Consider the following 21,463-nt stretch of genomic DNA (forward strand, 5'->3'; position numbering starts at 1 on the left):
TCGGTCTTCAAACGTGGCTGGCCAAAGGGGAGAGGAGGGAAGACACATTTGATTTCCCGTGGGATTACTCAGCAGGAGGTCCGCTTGCACCAGTTCCCACTCTACCAATCACTGCTGTTTTTTCTTATCAAGCTAAAAACACAGCAGTGGTCTAATGTCTGTGAGGGTCCTTTTCCAAATGTAGGCCTTTTCTTTTTGGTTTTTCGAGGTAGGGTCTCGCTCTAGCCCAGGCTGACCTGGAATTCACTATATAGTCTCAGGGTGGCCTCGAACTCACAGCGATCGTCCTACCTCTGCCTCCGGAGTGCTGGGATTAAAGGTAAGCATTTTCTAAGAATGGTTTTGCTTCCTTGAATTTTATTCCCTTAGGAATAACTCAGAGACAGCAGTCTTCCTGCTTTGCTTCAAAGACTGCAATAAATGTGTGTTGAACATAACCTCAACGGACCAGAAGACTGCTCTCCCTTGACTTTCTGATCTTCCTTCATGCCACAGCATGCTCCTCAACTTCATACCTAGACTTTCAGAATCAAGTGTTTGAAGCCAGCACTCACAGAGGCACTTCTGGAAGTTCATGAGCAAATGAATCAGGCTGCAGCAAATCTATTTCAGCCTGACTACAGTTAATAATGAAATCTGTGGCACGCACACACACACACACACGCACACACATGCACACGCACACACACACGATGGAAAATAAATACTTTAGAAACTGAATTCTGTATGTAAACGAGCTCTCCAGCTTAGGAGGAGTAAAATGAAATACTAATCGGTTCCCACGTTTCTTTTTTCTCCACACCCACTCACATGCTCCCCTGTCATGAATGACAGGGTTTTGGCCAGTTCATTCTTCACACACGACTGAAATTCATTACACAGCCCTTTGTGCGTTGAGCCAAATATGGAAACAAGGTAATACATTTTAAATACACCTAGTATTCAATCAGACAATACTATGTAATTAGGAATGGGGCTTGGTGGTAGAATACTTGCCTAGTGTGTGTGAGGCCTTAGATTTGGCCTCAACAATGGAAAAATTAAAAAAAAAACTGCAAGCACACACACACAAACCCTGCATTATCATGAACTTAAAAAAAATCTCAAATTATTCATTAGTCATCTTGGTACTGATGAATAATGTATAGTTTGTATTTTTCTTTTGTCTCTACAAGGGTTTTGATTTAGATTGAAATACTTACTTTTAGTTTACCAAAACTAGAATTAATGGGGCTTTTTTGAAATTCTACCTTTCGACCTGAGGGAAGAGGGCTCAGAATCGCAGCTTACAGTGATGGACGCGACTTTTACAGATGCAGACTGGCCAGGTTCCAGTGACACTTGGATGACAACCTTCGTTTCAGGAGGCAGCCCCTCCAGCTGCTTAGGCTTCTTGAACATTTGATGACACTGAGTCTTGTGCTCCATTTTCTCCTTGAAAGTCAGAAACTGCAGCCGACACTTGGAACACTGGTGGACACTCCTCTCCCAGTGCCCCCTGTAATGACACATGTAAGGTGTTCCAGTTTTGAAAATTTTAAGACAAAATGGACAGAGTAGATTCTTGGTGTTTATATGGCACTTTCTGAAATGGGCATCCACATCAGCAAAGACCGACGACCTATAATTACACACCAGGCACACGTAGGGCATCTCTCCGGGCTTGTGGTTGTCTTTCATATGTTGTAAAAGAACCTGGTCTGTTTCGAATGACAACTCACAGATTTTGCACACAGCAGCAGAGTCCTGGGCAGTGTGCACGTTGTCAACGTGGCGCTCCAGCTGGAAGGGAGTGGGAAAGTGCCGGTGGCAATGCTGGCAGGTGGCGTGCTTTTCCCAGCTGTCACCGCTCTGCTTCTCCAGTTCCAGGTGATGCTTCACGTGATTCATAAACTTAATGTTTTTCAAAACTTTTAAGCACAGGAGGCATTTAAAGGCTGAGTGTGTTTTCTGTTCTGCCTGAGCATTTCCTCTGTGGTGTCCATAATAAAAGTCACTAAGTAACAGGATCAGATTTCCTTTCTTAGGATCACTGGTCTCCTTTTGACTTTCTAAACCTGAACAATCTGATTTTGACAATCCATTTTCCCTGTCAGGGTTTACACTCGTGGGACTGGACTGGATGCTGTCTTCGGGAACAGTGGCTGGAGAAGGCGGTCCACTCTGAGCCCGGTTTGATGTGACTGAACCACCACCTGAGGGTGCACTTTGTTGAGTCCCCGCATGACAAGTACCCAGAGGGGACAGAGCTGAAGAAGCGCCCTTGGCAACTTCAGCGTTAAGTTTGGGCCTTTGGGGACTTCCGCCGTCTACCTCAGAAGCGGAATGTCGCTTTGACACATGAGGACTTTCCTTCACACCTCCTACAGAAAGTGCTGCTTTGACTGGACGACGCCATGAACTTATGAATATGACCTCAGGAGAGCATGACTTCGAAGAGCTACTAGGCACGACTTGCGGTGAATTATTTTTGTAATCAGATTCCTGCAATGGCTCAATAACAACAGGACTGTCTGTCGATCTTGATTCAGATGGGGATGCTGGCAAGACAGACACGACTTCCGATTCGGGGGTCACGCCAGCAGGACTTGTGGGCTGCAGTCGGTGGGCAGTGTTTCTTCTGCGGTGACCCTGATTTCTTCTTAAGCGGGACCCTGGGGTGACTCTGTTCAAAATGGTTGAAATGGCTGGCTTTGAATTTGAAGTAACCCCAACAAAGATCAGCTCAGCGTCCTTATTCACATGTTCTACCCCAACAAAGATGAGTTCAGCGTCTTCATCGTCTGTCTGTCTGGTTTCTTGGAAACTCGGCTGTGGCTGTGGGTCTTGTTCTTCCTCACATAACAAGGATACTTCCATTTTCTAAGTTTTTGATTCTTGAAAGGAATGGTCACAAACCTCAGTGCTTCTTTTACATAAACTGCCACCTAAATACAAACACACCACACCAATGGTAAGCACAGAGAAATGCATTATCTCACTAAACTTTCCTCAGAAACTCTGAAATAGTTATAAACCTCCTCGTTTTATAGGCAAGGGCACTGAGACTCAGGAAGATTCAATGGCAGCTTGAAACTTACAATGCCAGGTAAGGTCTGACTCCACAACCAGTTTCACAGCTTTGCCCAAGTTCACTACGCTGTCATCCATTAAAAAACAAACAAAATATCTCCAGTAATTCATCAGCAAAGGAAGTCATATGAAAGGACAAATATTTTATTGCCATTTGAAAACCTGGCTTTTAGATCTGGAGGTTAAGTTGGAATCTTCAGTCTAACATGTATACTAGCTGTATCTTCATCAGCAAGGTGGTTTTTTGTTTGTTTGTTTTACTTTAAGTGTACCTTGGTATCTTGAAGGCAAAAGTTCATTTTTTTTTTAAACTTTTCATTTGTTTGGGAGAAAGAGGCAGACAGAGAATGAGCATGCCAGGGCCTTCAGATGCTGCAAACGAACTCCAGATGCACGCACCCCTTGTGCATCTGGCTTACTTGGACTCTGAGGAATTGAACCTGCATCCTTTGGCTTTGTAGGCAAACCACTAACCACTTAACCACTAAGCCATCTCTCCAGCCCTTTTTGTTCTTTTGAGTTAGGGGTTCATGCAGCCCATGCTGGCTTTCACCTCACTACCTTGAAGCTCGGTTGGTTCCAAGCTCCCTTCTCAGTGAGGTCCTCTGCTTCCAAGCAACTTCTAACTCACACTCGCAGTTTCTTTCCTGCTCTTCTGTCTTCATGTCCTATCACCATTTAAAGTTATAAACTTCACATGTTTATTTTGAATTGTTCCTCTTGTTCACCCACTAGGAGGTAAAGTACAGACTACAGTCAGTCATTTGTTGACAGTTATGTCCCTAGTGCAAAGGGAAGTGCCTGACCAAGCACAGGTACTCAGCAAATATAGAACTTGTTAAATGAATCAGTTGAACAATAACATTAGAAAGATCTTTTAGCTGTTAGAAAAAAAGATTACGACAGGGCATGGTGGTGCACACCTTTAATCCCAGCACTCGGGAGGCAGAGGTAGGATAACGAGTTCGAGGCCACTCTAAAGACACATAAATAATAACTGAGATAAGCCATGATGGTACATGCCTGCAATCCTAGCACTCAGAAGGGTCATGAGTTTAACTAAGCCAAGTTAAGATATGGAGTGAGTGCCAGAACAGTTGGATCTCAATGACAGGAAGATCCAAGACCCTGTCACAATTAAAAAAGAAATCACAGTCTAGGGTGTCATATTTAGTATGATACAGGAGCCAGGTGTGGTGGCACATGCCTTTAATCCCAGCACTCAGGAGGCAGTGGTAAGAGGATCGCCATGAGTTCAAGGCTACCCTGAGACTCTGACTACACAGTGAATTCCAGGTTAGCCTGAGCTAGAGTGAGACCCTAGCTGGAAACACCCCCCCCCCGAAAAAAAAAAATCAGGGCCGGAGAGACAGCTTAGATGTTAAGACATTTGTCTACAATGTCTGACGGTCCAGGTTCGATTACCCAGCACCTACATAAAAGTAGACGCACAGAGCGGTGCATGTGTCTGGTGTTTGTTTGCAGTTGCTGGTGCACTCATATATTCTCTCTCCCCCCCTTCCTCCCTCCCTTCCTATGTTTGCAAACAAATATATTTTTAATTAAAATAAAACAATCTGTCTATATGTAGTGTCATAAAAATATGATGCTAATTTGAAAACGTGTGTCTGGAATCAACTAAAGTAAGTTTGCCTCCATACAGCTTCAGTCATCCAACCTCAAGATACTGCCACACAGTTCAGCTTTTCCCAACCTAAGCACTACTGAACTGTCAATTCAGGCATTTGGGCCAGGAGCCAAGTGTGAGTTCTGGCACAGGTGCAGGTGAACAGAGAGCACGTCGTCTGCGAAGCACCACAGACCAGAGGAAAGACAAGCAAATGCACAAAGCCAAGAAGGACTGTTCCAAGTACTCAAAACTCACAGGTATTACCCATTACAACAGACATCAATGAGGTTCAGAAAATCATAAGGAAAGCTCCAAAAAACAAATACTCTACTAAAGTGGAAAATCTAAAAGAAACTGATGAATTTCTAGTTGTGTGACCTATCAAAATTAAACCAAGACAAGATAAATCATTTAAAAAACCTTAAGGGCTGAAGAGATAGCTTAATGGTTAAGGTGCTTGCCTACAAAGCCAAAGGACCCAGGTTCAATCCCCCAAGGCCCATGTAAGCCAGATACACAAGGAGGTAAATGTTCTTGGTGTTCGTTTGCAGTGGCTAGAGGCCCTGGTGTGTGTGCTCTTGCATGCTCTTTCTCTCTCAAATAAATATATAAAAGCAAAAAAAAAAAAAAAAAAAAATTTTAACCTCCCAAATAAAAGTCCAGGCCTAGAGGGGATTCACTGGTGAATTTACCAACCCCTCAAAGAGGAATGCCAAAGCTTCTCAAGCTATTACATGAAATAGAAAAGGACGAAATACCACCAAAAACTCCTTTTATGAAGCCAGCACTGCCTTGACACCAAAGCCAGATAGGCAAAAAGAAAAAAAAAAAGAAAGAGAATTATAGATTAATCTCCCTCCTGAACACAGATGAAAAACTCCTCAATAAAATGGTGACAATCAGAATAGAGGAACACATCAAAAAAACTCAGATCAAGTGGATTTTTAAATTTTTTATTTATTTATTTGAGAGAGAGAGAGAAGAGGCAGACTGAGAGAGAAAGGGCATGTCAGGGCCTCTATCTGCTGCAAACGAACTCCAGAACATGCACCACCTTGTGTATCTGGCTTACATGGGTTCTGGGGAACTGAACCTGGGTTCTTCGGCTTTGCTGGCAAGTGCCTTAACCACTAAGCCATCCTTCCAGCCCATCAGATCACGTGGGTTTATTCCAGGGATGCAAGGATAGTTCAACATATGCAAATCAGTAAATGTAACACCATACAAACTGACTCAAGAACAAAAAGCACAGGATCATCTGATTAGAAGTGGAAAAGGCATTTCCCAAAATCCAACATCCTTCCATGCTAAACATCCTGGAGAAATTGCAACAGAAAGAACGTCGCACAACAAAGCCCACCTAAGACAACCAACATCGTACTGAAGCCAACTACTGCAACACTGTACGAAATGGGGGAAACCTGAAGCAATTCCACTCAAGTCAGGAACGAGACAGGTGTCCACTTCCTCCACTCTACTCAACACAGCCCTGGAAGCCTTCACCATGAGAAAAGAGAAAATAAAAAGGATGCAAATAAGAAAGGAAGAAGTCAAATTTTCTTTTATTTGTAGATGATATGATTCTATACACTCCACCAGAAAATTTAGAGCTGATAAAACACTTTCAGTAGCAGGATACAAAATTAACACTTCCTATATACCAGTAACAAACATACAATGATGAAATCAGGGAAATACTATTAAAAATTGCCTCGAGGGGCTGGAGAGATGGCTCAGTGGTGAAAGGCACTTGCTTCAAAGCCTGACAGCTGGGGTTCAGTTCCCCAGTACCAGATAAAGCCTGATGCACAAAGTGGTGCATGCATGTGTCGTTTGTTTGCGGTGGCAAGAGACCCGGGTGCACCCACCTCTATCTTTTTCTCGCTCTCCCCTCTCTGCTTGCAAATAAATAAATAATCTTTTTAAAAAGTATATGTAAAAAAGAGTACCTTGGCATAAACCTAATCAAGAAAGTAAAAAACTCTACAATGAAGCCTTGAAAGAACTCAGAAGAGAAACTGAAGGAAGTAGGAAACAGAAGACATCCCATGCTCATGGAGTGGATGAATTAATATTATGAAAATGTCTATCTTACCAAAAGCAATTTACAGTTTCAGTGTAATCTCCATCAAAATGCAAATGCCATTCTTCATTAAAACAGAAACACCTATCCTAAAATTCATTTGAAAGCACAAAAAAATCTCAGACAGCCAAAGCAATCCTGTTCTGATGTTAAGGATTATTACACAGGCATAGGTCCAAAAACAACACTGCATTTCCTTCAAGAAACTCAATCATGTCATAGTCAAAAACAGACACCACCTTAGGTAAAAGGATGGAAAAAGACTCTCCAACAAAATGGAAGTAGGAAACAGGCAGATGTGCTTATTCTATTATCAGACAAAATATATTTCAAACCAAAATTAATCACAATAAAGGTCACTTCATACCAATTAAGGAAACAATTCACCAAGAGGACATTACAATTCTAAACAATACACACCAAACACTGGAGCACCTAACTTAATAAAACAAAATCTACCAGATATAAAGTCAGAGATAAATCCCAATACAACAGCAGGTGACTTCAATATCCCTCTATCACCAATAGATAAGTGTTCTAGACAGAAAATAAACAGAAACAATGGAGCTGAAGGACACCATAGGTCAATGGACTCAACATTGACAGAATATTCCATCTAAACACTTTACAATGCATATTCTTCTTAGTAACCCAGAGCTTTCTCTAAAATAAATCACATATTAGGACACACAGTGTGTCCAAAGGAAAATTGAAATAATTTATTGTATTTTATCTGATCACAATACAATTAAGCTTGAAATCTACAAGAAAAATTAGAGAAAATACACAAACTCCTGAAAACTGAACACAGTATTGAACAATAAATGGGTTGTTGAATCAAGAAGAAAATTAAGACTCTTGGAATTAAATGAAAACACAACACAAAAACCTGATGGAGGGACAGTTCAGTGGTTAAAGGTGCTTGCCTGCAAACCCTGACAACCTACGTTCTAGTCTCCAGTACCCACGTAAAAGTTGATGCACAAAGTGGTGCATGTGTCTGGCATTTGTTTGCAGCAATGAGAAGCTCTAGTGTGCCCATTCATATACACACCACAAAACACACACTCACACATGTATAAATATTATTTTAATATTTTATTTTTAATTTATTTGAGAGAATACAGAAATAGGCAGGTACAGAGAGAGAATGGGCATGCCAGGGTCCCCAGATGAACTCCAGATACATGAGCCCCTGTGTACCTGCTTATGTGGGTCCTGGGGTGTCAAATCGGGGTCCTTTAGCTTTGCAGGCAAGTGTCTTAACTGCTAAGCCATCTCTCCAGCCCAATTAAAAAAAAAAAAAATTAAAGGGCTGGAGAGCTGGGTGTGGTGGTGCACGCTTTTAATCCCAGCACTTGGGAGGCAGAGATAGGACTGCAGTGAGTTTGAGACCATCCTGAGACTACATAGTGAATTCCATGTCTGCCTGGGTGAGAATGAGACCCTACCTTGAGAAAGAAAACAAAACATAAAACAGGGCTGGAGAGATGGCTTAGGGGTTAAGGCGCTTGCCTGCAAAGCCTAAGAACCCAGGTTCAACTCTTCAAATCCCACATAAGCCAGATGCAAGGTGTTGCAAAAGTGCAAGGTCACACTTGTGCACTAGGTGGTGCATGCATCTGAAGTTCAATTACAGTGGCTGGAGGCCGTGGCACGTCAATTCCCCTCCTCCCCCTTTTCGTTCTCTCACATAAAAACAACCATGTCTATTGGGTTTGCCTCAAAAAAAAAAAAAAAAGAAAGAAAAAGAAAAGAAAAGAAAGAAAGCAGCCGGATTATAGTAGTGCATGAGGTGGCAAAGGTAGGAGGATTACCAGGAATTAGAGGCCAGCCTGAAACTACATAATGAATTCCAGGTCAACCTGGGCTAGAACTAAACCCTACCTCAAAAAAAGAGGAGGAAAAGAAAAAGAAAGGAGAGGAAAAAAGAAAACAAAAAAAGTGACAAAACAAAGTGTTCTTCAAAAAGATAAGCCAGGCATGGTGGCACACACCTTTAATCCCAGCACTTGGGAGGGAGAGTTAGGAGGATTGCTGTGAGTCTGAGGTGAATTCCAGGTCGGCTTGAGCTAGAGCAAGACCCTACCTTGAAAAAAAAAAAAAAAAAGACTGACAAAGCTTTAGCCAAATTAATTAAAATAGAAGACTTTAGGGCTGGAGAGATGGCTTGGTGGTTAAGGTGCTTGCCTGTGAAGGCCAAGGACCCATGTTCGACTCTCCAGATCCCACGTAAGCTAGACACACAAAGGTGAGACAAGCGCATCGCTGCACATGCCTAATAGGTGGCAAGAGTGTCTGCAGTTCGATTGCAGTGGCTGAGGCCCCGGCATGCCAATTCTCTCTCTCCCTAAAATAAAGGGGAAAAAAGACTTTAATCAACAAAATTACAGACAAAAATTGAGCCATTATAGCGGATACCAATGAAACCAAAAGAATCATGACGTATTTCAAAAAACGTATTTCAAAATGGAAAACTTAGGATGAATTTCTTGACACATGATCTTCCAAGTGAAGCCAAGAAGAGATAAGAATTTAAGTAGAGCTATAACAAGTAATGAGAATTAAAAAGTAATAAAATATCTCCCAAGTAATAAAAGTCCAGGCTCAGAAGAGTTTCCTACAGAATTCTATCAGACCTTTATATAACATATCAAGCCACTGCTTCTCAAGCTCTTTCACAAGGTTTAAAGGGAGGGAATGCACCCTAACGCCTTCTGTGACACCAGCACCACTAATCATAAAATCAGAAAGGAACACAACAAAAAAAGAAAACTATTGACCAATACTAGTCTTTAATTCCTGAAACCTGTAATATAATAACCTTATTTGGATACAAGGACTTTGTAGATGTGATCAAGTATTTTAAGATGGAGAAATTCAGCTGAAATACAGGTGGGCCATCATAAGTTTCCTTGTAAGAGAAGCAGAAGAGCCAGAAATATCGTGCACACCTGTGACACAGCACTCACGTGACTGAAGAAGGGCTGTGAATGCGAGGCCAGCCTGGGCGAAGTAAATAGCAAGTTTGTCTCCAAAAAGGAAGCAAACAGGGTGGAGGAGTTCACATCGACACTAGGAGAGGTAACATGAGGATGGAGGCCGAGACTGCAGTGAAATGGCATCAAGCCAAAGGTCACCTGCATATCATGGAGGAGGCAAGGAAAAAATCCTCTCCCAGAGTCTGCAGCAAAAACATGGTCTTTCCAAAACCCACCTTGACTTAGGTTCAGTAAACTGACTTTGAACATCTCATCTCTAGAATTTAGAATAAATTTTTTTTTTTTTTTTTGGTTTTTCGAGGTAGGGTCTCACTCTGGTCCAGGCTGACCTGGAATTAACTCTGTCATCTCAGGGTGGCCTTGAACTCATGGCGATCCTCCTACCTCTGCCTCCCGAGTGCTGGGATTAAAAGCGTGCGCCACCACGCCCGGCTTAGAATAAATTTTTGTTGCTTTAAACTATAAAGTGTGTGGGGTTTTTTTGTTTGTTTGTCTGTCTGACAACAACCACTGAACAGAAATACAAAGAATGGCTGCAAACAGTCTTTAGGGTTGAAGAAATGTTCCAAACTCTTAATGGTTGGGTAACTGTGTAACTAGACTATCAACATTTAATTTCACAATCTACAGGGTCTATTTTAGGGGATATGATGATATCTTAATGGGAAAATCTTGTCTAGCAACAGGCTGCTACAGCTGCCTACTACCCAACAACTCAGGCTCTTTCCGAAGCCCCTATACAGACACCATTCACAACAAGGAATAGGGAGGAAGCCTGTGTTTATGGTAACAATGTAAGCCGCTCTACCAAGCAGATTTAAGCAGGCATCAAGTAACCAATCTATAAATTTGTATTATGATTAACATTTTCCCAGGAATAGGATAGTTACATCTTACAGAATGAATACATCTCTGGCACAAAGGACTTAGAAGACCAAATGAGGTTACAAAGTAGGATTGCCAAATTTTCTGGTTTGATCATGGCAAGCTCCAGTTTAACCTGTGTCTTTGTAGACATAGGTATTTCTCTCTTTTTTAATTTAATTTAATTTATTTGAGAAAGAGATAGAAAGGGGGGAGAAAGACAGAGAGAGAGAGGATGGGTGTGCCAGGGCCTTCAGCCACTGTAAACAAACTCCAGATGCATGCACCACCTTGTATCTGGCTTAATGGGTCCTGGGGAATTGAACCCAAGCCATCAGACTTTGTAAGCAAGCAAGCCTTAACCACTGAGGCATCTCCCCAGCATAAACTAAGGCTTTTTTGTTGTTGTTGTTTTGAGGTAGGGTCTCACTCTAGCCCAGGCTGACTTGGAACTCAATTTGTAGTCCCAGGCTGGCCTCAAACTCAGAGATTCCACCTCTGCCTCCTGAGCACTGGGATTAAAGGCATGCACCACCACGCCCAGTACACGTATTTCTTTTTCTTTTCTTTTCTTGGGTTATCAAGGTAGGGTCTCACTCTGGTCCAAGCTGACCTGGAATTCAGAATGTAGTCTCAGGGTGGCCTCAAACTCACAGCAGTCCTCCTAGGGCTGGGATTAAAGGCGTGTGCCACCATATTCAGCTGTATTTCTTAAGAGCACTACTTTCATTCTTAAAAAATACTCCACTGTAGATGGCAAATTATAGTCAACCTAGCTTAAGGATTCTGGAGGTGATAACAAAACATGAGATCATATTCCACAGAGACCAGATGGGCCCTGTCATAAATTCCTATGTAACTTGTGGTTCTCTGCTCTTGGGACTCCTCAGTAGAAAAATTCTTCAGGGCTAGAGAAAATGCTTAATGGTTAAGGCACTTGCCTGTGAAGCCTAAGGAGCCAGGTTCTATTCCCCAGTACCCACATGCATCTGGGATTCATCAGCAGGGGTAGGAGGCCCTGGTGTGCCCATTCTCTCTCTCTCACTCTGTCTCTTTCTCTCTCCCCCTTAAATAAATAAAACAAAAAAAAATTTAAAGAAAAATTCTTTAGAGCATCTACACTATTGTTTTCAACTTATACAATACCATTAAGATGCCAAAAGTTGAAAGTAGTATTTTTTCCACTATTATTTCCTGACTTACCAAATAACCTTCACATAATATTGCAGCCTTAGAATTACGGGGGTCAGAGTTAGAGACATGGCTCAGTGGTTAAAGGTATTTGCTTGCAAAACCTGTTGACCTGGGTTTGATTCCCCAGTACCCACTGGAGATCATTTGCTATGGCAAAAGGTCCTGGTGTGCCCATACTCTCTCTTGAATAATAAAATTTTTGTAAATACAGCCACAGATTGGGTTGTATATACAAACACAACATACATATTTATATACTTAGTCAAAAGAATTACTGGGGTCAAAAACCAAAATGGAGAACGAGAGGTTCAAGGTCATTCTCAGCATCGTAGCAAGTTGGAAGCCAGCCTGGGCTCTATATGAGATCCTATCTCAGAAAAGCCTTAAAACTCATTGTACTAACTGAAATCCTGAGGTATGTATATTAATCACATGAGCTTCACTCACAACATGATAAAAGTCAGCTTTATAAATCTACAGTGTTCACTTTGTTTTTCTTTTCCAAACGTCAGGCGAAAAGCACCTCCGCCTCACTTTCTCCTTGTTTAAGGAAGCCAGTCAGACGACTCCAGAATTACTTAAGTCACCACCAGGACTGAATTTGTCATACACGTTCAGATCCCCCTCAGGAAACGCTAAACAGCAATGTTTTACTTTAGCACAGGAGAGAAGAGGCGAAAACTGAAGAAAAAAAGACGTCAGACTTACCTCACACATACAAAGAAACTTGTGAGAACTCAGATAGTCCAAGCAAGTTAAGGTCACATCCCTGAGGTAACCAGAGAAAAAGGAAAAGATTAACATGTTACAAGCAGATCTTTAACATGTTACAAGAGATTCTACTCAACTAACCTATCAAGCAGTGCCATTTGGAGGTTAATTTGTGTTGTTCTGAGACAGTCTCATGTATTCCTGGCTGGCCTAGAAACACCCAGCTGAGGACGATTTGGTTAATATGCCTACCTCCACGCCCAGAGGGCTGAGCTTAGAAGCCAGTGCCATCCTATTAGGTTTATGCGATGCTGGGTACTGAACCCAGGCGTTTGTGCATGCTAGGCAGGCACTCTACCCAAGTCCAGACATTGGTATGCATCTTACATGTAGACAGAAAATTGAATTCCTTTCTCCCACATCTGTCCCTCCAACATATCCTACCTCAGTAAACAAAACCACTACCACTGATTCTCTGGGAAAATTAATTAGGATCCCGTGTCTTCAGGAAGGCACACAGTTAATAATAATAAAGATACTGCATATGGAAAAGAGAGCAAAAAATTGACACACCCCCCTTTTTCTGGTTTTCCGAGGTAGGGTCCCATTCTAGCTCAGGCTGACCTGAAATTCACTATGTAGTATCAGGGTGGCCTTGAACTCACGGAAATCCTACCTCTGCCTTCCAAGTGCTGGTTTTAGTACCTGTGGGTCTCCAAAATGGAAGCAGGGCTAAAACTACAAAACTCACTTACAATTGACTTATCTAGTTACTCGGTGAAGTCCACAATCTTCCTGCCTCAGCCTTCCTAACGCTGCAATTACAGGCACGCGCAACTACGTTCTGTGGCCTGCCTTAATGACATTAAATTATTAAAAGATTTACTAACAGTTTTCCCATTTTCTTCCACGACACAGATGCAGTGTAACACATTACAGAGCTCACTGAAGGAGGTAAAAGAATCCCACGACTGACCATTAAATATTACCTCTGTAATTTCTCAGAACCCGGGAAAACAGCAAATATATGTGACTACTCATGATTAGGAAGCTAACAAGCCTTCCATGACCAGGAACAGGGCAACCGTGGGGCAGCGATGGGCACTGAGGGACCAGGTCAGGCCTAGTCCTGGGGTGAGGGGTGGCCCTTGGGGGTTGAAAGTGTTTGCAGTTGAGACGGGGTAACAGGCTGTATGAGGGAGATTGTGTGAGGGGCTCTACTGGAGGGGGGGCTGGGGTGAGAGGGGACCAGGGAGAGGGGGGCTGGGTGAGAGGGGACCAGGGAGGGGGAGCCGGGTGAGGGGGGGAACCAGGGAATGGGGGGCAGGTTGAGAGGGGACCAGGGAGGGGAAGCCGGGTGAGGGGTGCTCGGTGAGGAGAGCCGCCGCGCCCTGGAGCCGGGTCCCCGCGAGTTCGCGTCCAGCTGGGGCCGGCCTCCTGGGCAGCCCGCGGCCACCCCACGGCGGGGCGGCGCGGGGCTCGGGCGGAGGGCGCCCGCTCGGCTCGGCTCGTCGCGCCCCGAGGGAGAGGGCTCGCGCCGCACCACGCCCCCGGCCTTACCGTCCCCGCCGAGCTGCCCGGCGGCCGCGGCCGCCCCGGAGGCGCTGCACGGAGAGCGCCCAGGGCCAGCGCCACCGCCGCGGCCCGCGACCCTCCCTCGGGCCCACCACGCCGCGGGCCGCGCCGGGGCCTCCACACACGCGCCCGGCGCGACCTGTGATTGGCTGCCAGGTGTCGGCCAGGCTCCAGGCGCCGCGATCTGATTGGCCCGGCTGTCCTGAGTCGCTGGCGCCCCTGGTGGTCACTGCGAGCGACGCCGTCCCCTTGAAGACGTGAAAACCCGAGCCGGGCGCTGCAGGTTTACAGGATGCTTGAGCTACGAAATGAGACCTGATTTTTAAAAAAGGAAAGGAAGAAAGAAGGAAGGAAGGAAGGGAGGGAGGGAGAGAGAGAGGGAGGGAGGAAAGAAGGGAAGGGAGGGAGGGAAAGAAAGAAAGAAAAGAAGAGGGCTGGAGAGATGGCTCAGCGGTTAAGGTGCTTTCCTGTGAAGCCTAATGGCGTAGGTTCGATTCCCCCGTGCCCACGTAAAGATGGATGCACAAAGTGCTGCATGCATCTGGAGTCATTTTTCAGTAGCTGGGGACCCTGGCACGCTTTCTGTCTCCCTCCCTCCCTCCCTCTCTCTCCCTCCCCCCCCTCTTCTTTTCTGCTTGAAAACTAAATTAATTTTTTAAAATTCCTAAACCTTAGGGCCAGGAATTGTTACCACTCCACTAGACCATAGTTTGCCAGTCTGTAGTCTAAATATAATCCTCAGGTGTAGTCCTTTTTTGTGCATATAAGCACTAGCTGGTTGTATCATGCTTAAGGAATCTGAGTAAACAAATGATTTTGAGTCTCCTCCTCTTTGAGCTGATTCTTGAGTCCAGTCTAGCCCACCACCTGATTCTATACCACTTCTAGGGAATCATGAACAAATATTACTTTTATTTTACTGATTGCAAAAAAATATCAAAAGTGCATATCATTTTGTGATAGACAAAAGTTATATGAAATTCAAATTTTCATTATCCATCAAAAGTTTTGGAACTATATCAAACTGCCCAGTAAGCACTTCTGTTAATGTTCATACCCTTATATTAATGCTACCCTCACTTTTGGTAGAGAATCTTCTCTTTTCAGATGACAGTGACCTTGGGATGACTCAGAAGGCATCATGGTGCTGGAAAGAAGTGACAGGAGTGCTCAGCACTGCAATATCTCTATCACACCTTCCAAGGCTCAGGGTCTATTGCAGAAGAGGTGGCGGAAAGAATGTAAGAGCCAAAGGAAGGGTAGGACTCCTTACAATGTGCTCCCCCAAGACACAAAATGGCCTGGATATCCATGACCTCACAGTGCCTGACACTACCTACACAAGACCATCATCATAGGAGGAAAAGATGATGACATCAAAATGAAAGAGAGACTGATTGAGAGGGGGAGGGGATATGATGGATAATGGAGTTTCAAAGGAGAAAGTGTGGGGGGGGAGGGCTTTACCATGGGATATGTTTTATAATCATGGAAGTTGTTAATAAAAAAATTGAAAAGAAAAAAAGTTTTGGAACTCAACATTTATTTATTATTTTATTTTTTAATATTTTATTTACTTATTTCCAAGGAGGAAGAATAGGTGTGACGGGATTTCCAGCCTCTGCAACAAACTCCAGATGCAGGAGCCACTTTGTGCATCTGGCTTTGTGTGGGTGCTGAGGAACTGAAACTGGGTCCATGGGCTTTGCAGGCAAACACCTTAACCACTGAGCTATCTCTCCAGCCTAACCTGCTCATTTTTACAATAATTTTGTTTATTTATTTGAGAGAGAGAGAGACTGAGTATGGGCATTCCAGGAGCCTCTTGCAAGTACAAATGAACTCCAGATGCCTGAGCCACTTTGTGGTACTGGGGAACAGAACCCAGGCTGTTCGGCTTTCAAGAAAACGCCTTTAACCACTAAGCCATCCCTCCAGCCCCCATGTCATTTTTGTTTGTTTGTTTTTGAGGTAGGGTCTCCCTCTAACCCAGGCTGACCTGGAATTCACTCTGTAGTCCCAGGCTGGTCTTGACTCACAGCAATCTTCCTACTTCTGCTTCCTGAGTACTGGGACTAAAGGCGTGCACCACCTCGACCGACCCCCGGTCATTTATTTTTTGGCATGAGTGTATGTGTGGTGTGCGTGTTGTATGCACCTGTGTGCTCTTTGCACATGCATGAGTTGAGCAGAACAGAACACGGGCTGCCCATTTCCCTTCATCTGCCTGTTTCCTTGAAAAGTCTCTCCACTCAAGAGCTGCTGGTTTCACCATTTTCCCCCAGTGGATCACTGGTCTCAGGGCAGGACTGGGCTACCACGTCCCGCTGCGTAGGTTGTAGGTGCTGAGGAATTGAACTCAGGCCCCGTAGGGTCCTCACGCGTGCACAGCAAGCACTCCTAACCGCTGAGCAGTCTCCTCAGGCCATGCTCATTCTTTTGTTGCCAATAAAATTAATTCCCAGAGGGCTGAAGAGATGGCTTAGCGGTTAAACACTTGCCTGTGAAGCCTAAGGACCCCGGTTCGAGGCTCGGTTCCCCAGGTCCCACGTTAGCCAGATGCACAAGGGGGCGCACGCGTCTGGAGTTCGTTTGCAGAGGCTGGAAGCCCTGGCGCGCCCGTTCTCTCTCTCTCCCTCTATCTGTCTTTCTCTCTGTGTCTGTCGCTCTCAAATAAATTAAAAAAAAATTAAAAAAAAAATTAATTCCCAGGGCTGGAGAGATGGCTTAGCGGTTAAGCACTTGCCTGTGAAGCCTAAGGACCCCAGTTCGAGACTCGATTCCCAAGGACCCATGTTAGCCAGATGCACAAGGGGGCGCACGCATCTGGAGTTTGTTTGCAGTGGCTGGAGGCCCTGGTGTGCCCATTCTCTCTCTCTCTCTCTGTCTCTCTCAAATAAATAAACAAAAAAAATTTTAAAAATTAATTGCCAGCAACTATAGACAGCATTTTTTATCTGGCTTTTTAAAAGAAATTGCCCACTCATGCAGGTTTTGATATTTTTAATTGACCTGTTACGCTAGAAGTTATCTATTTTACCAATCATTCTAAGAGAGCTTTTGGGTTTAATCTACAATATTTTCCTACATTTATTTCTTCCACTGGTTATTTCTTGTGCTCTTTGTCTGTTTTTGCACTACTGGGGATTGAACCTAGGTCTTCATGCCCGCTAAGCAAATGCTGTACCTCTGCATTCTATACCCAGCCATTTCTTTTTTTCTCCTGTTTCTCTTAACGTAACTACATCAAGGGAGAAAGACCCATAATTATTTCCATATCTGTGATTAGAAACAAATCACAGGGACCCCTTTCCTCCCACCAGTGCACAGGGCAGAGATTACACAAGGGTATGATTCATTGGGAGTCACTTGCACAGTCCGTCAATAAGAAGAGAGGTAGTTACAATGTGTTACATTGAAACAATGGCCTCTTTTCTAAAACTCTCCCGGCACTTTTGTAGCCACAGCCCTTCAAGGACAAATAACTGTTGAGTCAGTCAAGGGACAAGGCAGGCTAAGATGTTCCAGAATGAAACAGCAGAAGACTTTTGTTGTTGTTATTTCCCACTTATAGGTCTGTATTTACTTGTAAAAAAGAATGCAATTAATGTGAGGAATATGAGAGACATGTTATCTTTTCTGCCAAAAGGTTAAAGAGAAACAGCTTTGAAAGCATGCCATTACATGGGAAGCCGTCTTCCACATCAGCAGTCTTTGAAACCGTGAGGCAACAATCCTCAGCAACTAAACAGCATAGAAACCAACAAGAGTAAAACAATTCTTGAAGCTCAAGCTTCTATATTTGTACTTAGTAAAGAGTCTCTGGGTGTCCGTTTTTTAGCTTTCCCCTAGAAACATGCTGTTATATTTTAGCCAATCACGTAAGAATGTGAGGCTGAGGGGCTGGAAAGATAGCTCAGCCAGTAAAGTACTTACTTTACAAAGCCTGATGGCCTGGGTTCTGTTCCCCAGCACCCATGTAAAGTCAGATTCATGTGCTGGGGGCTCCTTTGCAATAGCAAGAATCTCTCTGTCTCCCTACCTCTTCTGCAAATAAATTAATAAAATTTGGGGTCGGGGGAGCTGGAGAGATAGCTTAGCAGTTAAGGTATTTGTCTGCAGGTTTGATTCCCCAGGACCCATGTAAGCCAAATGTACAAGGTGGCGTATCATTTGCAGCAGCTGGAGACCCTGCTGTGCCCATTCTGTGTGTGTGTGCGTGCGTGCGTGCATGCATGTGTGTGCATGCATGCCTCTTTCTCTTTCTTTCACAAATAAACAAATAAAATTAAAAAAAAAAATAAAGAACGCAAGGCCAAACTCTGCCTAGTCAGAGTGAGGCACAAGACCCTGGCTTTGTGCTGGGAATAAAACCCCGGGGACCCCTGCCTGAGTGTGCCTATTTGCTGGAACTCCACAGCTGCCAACCCATCTATGGAAGCAAAATACTGCCTTGCCGAAATGTTTCGGATTGTGTGGTCTTTCTTGCAACCCCAGACTCATTCCTAACCCTGAGAACTGATGGTGTGACTCCCTGACAGAGCGTTTGTCTAGCATGCACAAGGCCTAGGGTTCAGTCCTTAGCACCACAAACAGACAGGCTGAAAGATGAAATGAATTTTAACTAAACAGAAGATTCATTACTTTGAATAATACAATTTAAAAAATATACCATTAAAGCTAATTTGGCCTTTTAGTCAGTTAATTTAGTTGATAATGCACATTTTATAAGAATTGTAGTGAAGTACTGACATTTCATAGTTTGTTTGTTTGTTGTTGAGAGAAAGAGAGAGAGAGAGAGAGAGAGAGAGAGAGAGAGAGAGAGAGAGAGAGAGAGGGAGAGAATAGGCACACCAGGGCCTCTAACCACTGCAAATGAACTCCAGACACACATGCCACCATGGGCATCTGGCTAACGTGGATCCTGGGGAATCGAACCTGGGTCCTTTGCTTTGCAGGTTAGTGCCTGAAGCACTAAGCCATCTCTCCAGCCCTGCTATATACAATCTTTAATCTGAGGATTATTTCAGGGAGTCAGTTCCAGGACAAATCATCATTCAGGTCACTAGACTCCAAAGGTTGAGTAAAACCAATCTTCCAAACAGCATATAGCCCATTTCCATAGGCACCCCAACCTGAAAGTAAAATTCACATGCATGCACACACATGGGGTCTCCAGGAAGTGTTTGGGAGTATTAGGTCCCCATGAAAATTCCAGGAAGGCTTCCTTTTTATTTATTTTATTTTTAGTTTTTTAGTTTTTCAAGGTAGGGTTTCACTCTAGTCCAGGGTGACCTATTCACTATTCACTATGTAGTCTCAGGGTGGCCTCGAACTCATGTTGATCCTCCTACCTCTGCCTCCTGAGTGCTGGGATTAAAGGCGTGTGCCACCACACCTGGCTTTTAAATTTTTTCTAAATATAGTTTTTAATTTATTTGAGACAGAGAAGCAGATAGATAGATAGATGATACAGATAGATAGATAGACAGACAGACAGACAGACAGACAGAGAATGGGTGCACCAGTGCCTCCAGCCACAGCAAATGAATTCCAGACACATGTGCCACCTTGTGCATCTGGCTTATGTGGGTCCTGGGGAATTGAACCTGGGTCCTTTGGCTTTGCAGGCCAGCATCTTAACCACTAAACCATTTTTCTAGCCCCAGGCTCCTTTTTCTACAAGAACCAGACTTTCCAGTGATTTATAGTCCATGGTGTGAGATGGTGGTACTGCAAGATGGCAGTCTCTGTCCTCCTGGATCCCTGAGGGCCCAGACGGAGGAGATCACCCACCAAGAAAGACAGAGCATGTGCACGAAAGAGAAGTAAGCGCCTGCTGAGCCCAGCCATCCAGACGCAAGCTGCTGGGTTCTACAGAGCCCAGCCTGACTGACGCACAGAAGGAAGGCCTCGGGGAGAGAACAGGTCTCCCTGTCCCTCCTGGACACACAATTTAGTCCTGAGATGCAAAAGATTCAGAAGTCAAGACACTTCTGAGATCATCCAACCAAGAAGAAAAAGTCTCACATCTATCCAAAGTGACCCTTATTTCTTGTGACAGTCCCCTTAGTCTCTCGAAAGAAACAGAAATAGACCCCCCCAACACACACACTTCATACAAGCTTTTAGAACAAATCAAGAGGCCTTTGAGGTTCTTACTGCAACGTTAATGGATCTGACGGCTGGGTCACGGTGTGTATGTGTAATAGCCTGCGCTGCCTGCAGTCTGTAAGGCAGCAGTGCCCGAGGTGTGAAGGGAGAGGGTGCTAATAGATTCTGTTTATAGTGGACACGTTTATAATGGAGGTGCCTTTGGCACCCAATGTTCATTGGCATTTCCCCACCCCTATGCAGAATCACCTGGCCAGATAGCATGAGAGGCAATGATCTGAGTGCCAGGATTTTTCAAAGTGTCAGGGAAGGGTCAACGAGAGTTTCCACCACCAGGGGACACAGTTCGGTTCATATGCCAGTACTCGTGAGACCTTGGACGGAAGCTCAGGGGTCACACTCTCATGGGAACCCTGCCTTTCATCCGCATCTTTGCTGGGCACTCCTGAACACCCAAGCTCAAGGAAACCCCAGCTTCCTGTAGAACCCCCAAAGCAGAAAGTCAAGGTGTTCTCTTGGCTTGACATTTTATTTTATTTATTAATATCTTAATTAATTATTTTATTTATTTGAGAGAGAGATACACACACAAAAAGAAAGAGGCAAATAGAGAGAGTCAGAGAGTAGGTGTGCCAGGGCCTCCAGCCAAAACCAATGATCTCTAGATGCATTTGTCTTACGTGGGTCCAGGGAGATTGAACCCGGGTCCTTAAGCTTCGCAGACCAAGAGCCTTAACTGTTAAGCCATCTCTCCAGCAGTGGGCATTTTATTTTTAAAGATGTAGGTTCGCGTCACTAAAACTTCCCATATTCTCGTCAAGCTGGGGAGGCTGCAAGTGTCCGTGACAGGCTCCACGCCACAGAGAACAAAGTGGGGACATTTCTTCGGGTGGGCTCCTGCAGCTGGGAGCCTTGGAAGGCAATGTGACTACAGAAGCCAGCCGCCCTTGCTCTCCTTGCTCAAGGTGGAGGAGGAGACTCACTCATGCCTAGCATTGCCCAGTGACTCAGGCAACCCCTGCTGTCCCAGTGAAGCCTTAGGACTCAGTGGTTAGCAGGGGAGGGGCTGGCATGGTGCTGTTCCGAGGTGGTGGGAGGCCTCCAGGCAAGGAAAAGATGCTGAGACTTGGAGAAGAGTTTCAAGGACACTATTCTTGCAGCTGCCTCTCAATCGGCGTCCCTGCGCCCGTGACCCTTGCTGTAAGTTCTGCGCAGCAG

General features: G+C 44.4%; 1 protein-coding gene across 1 annotated transcript; it reads right to left on the minus strand.

Moving 5' to 3' along the window:
* Positions 1 to 1,170: 1,170 nt before the first annotated feature.
* LOC101602525 (zinc finger protein 280B-like) lies at positions 1,171 to 14,191 on the minus strand. The gene is made up of 3 exons (XM_045132788.1): positions 14,117 to 14,191; positions 12,554 to 12,614; positions 1,171 to 2,927 (listed from the first exon to the last, which is right to left on the minus strand). Exon 3 carries the CDS (start codon positions 2,857 to 2,859, stop codon positions 1,225 to 1,227), a length of 1,635 nt encoding a protein of 544 aa, XP_044988723.1. The 5' UTR covers positions 2,860 to 2,927; positions 12,554 to 12,614; positions 14,117 to 14,191; the 3' UTR covers positions 1,171 to 1,224.
* Positions 14,192 to 21,463: the final 7,272 nt, after the last annotated feature.

This window comes from Jaculus jaculus, chromosome 13 (genome assembly GCF_020740685.1).
Source record: "Jaculus jaculus isolate mJacJac1 chromosome 13, mJacJac1.mat.Y.cur, whole genome shotgun sequence".
In the NCBI taxonomy this organism is placed as follows: domain Eukaryota; kingdom Metazoa; phylum Chordata; class Mammalia; order Rodentia; family Dipodidae; genus Jaculus; species Jaculus jaculus.

Excerpts from the sequence above, each read along its gene's own strand:
- LOC101602525 (XM_045132788.1), bottom strand. The coding sequence starts at position 2,859 with ATGGAAGTATCCTTGTTATGTGAGGAAGAACAAGACCCACAGCCACAG.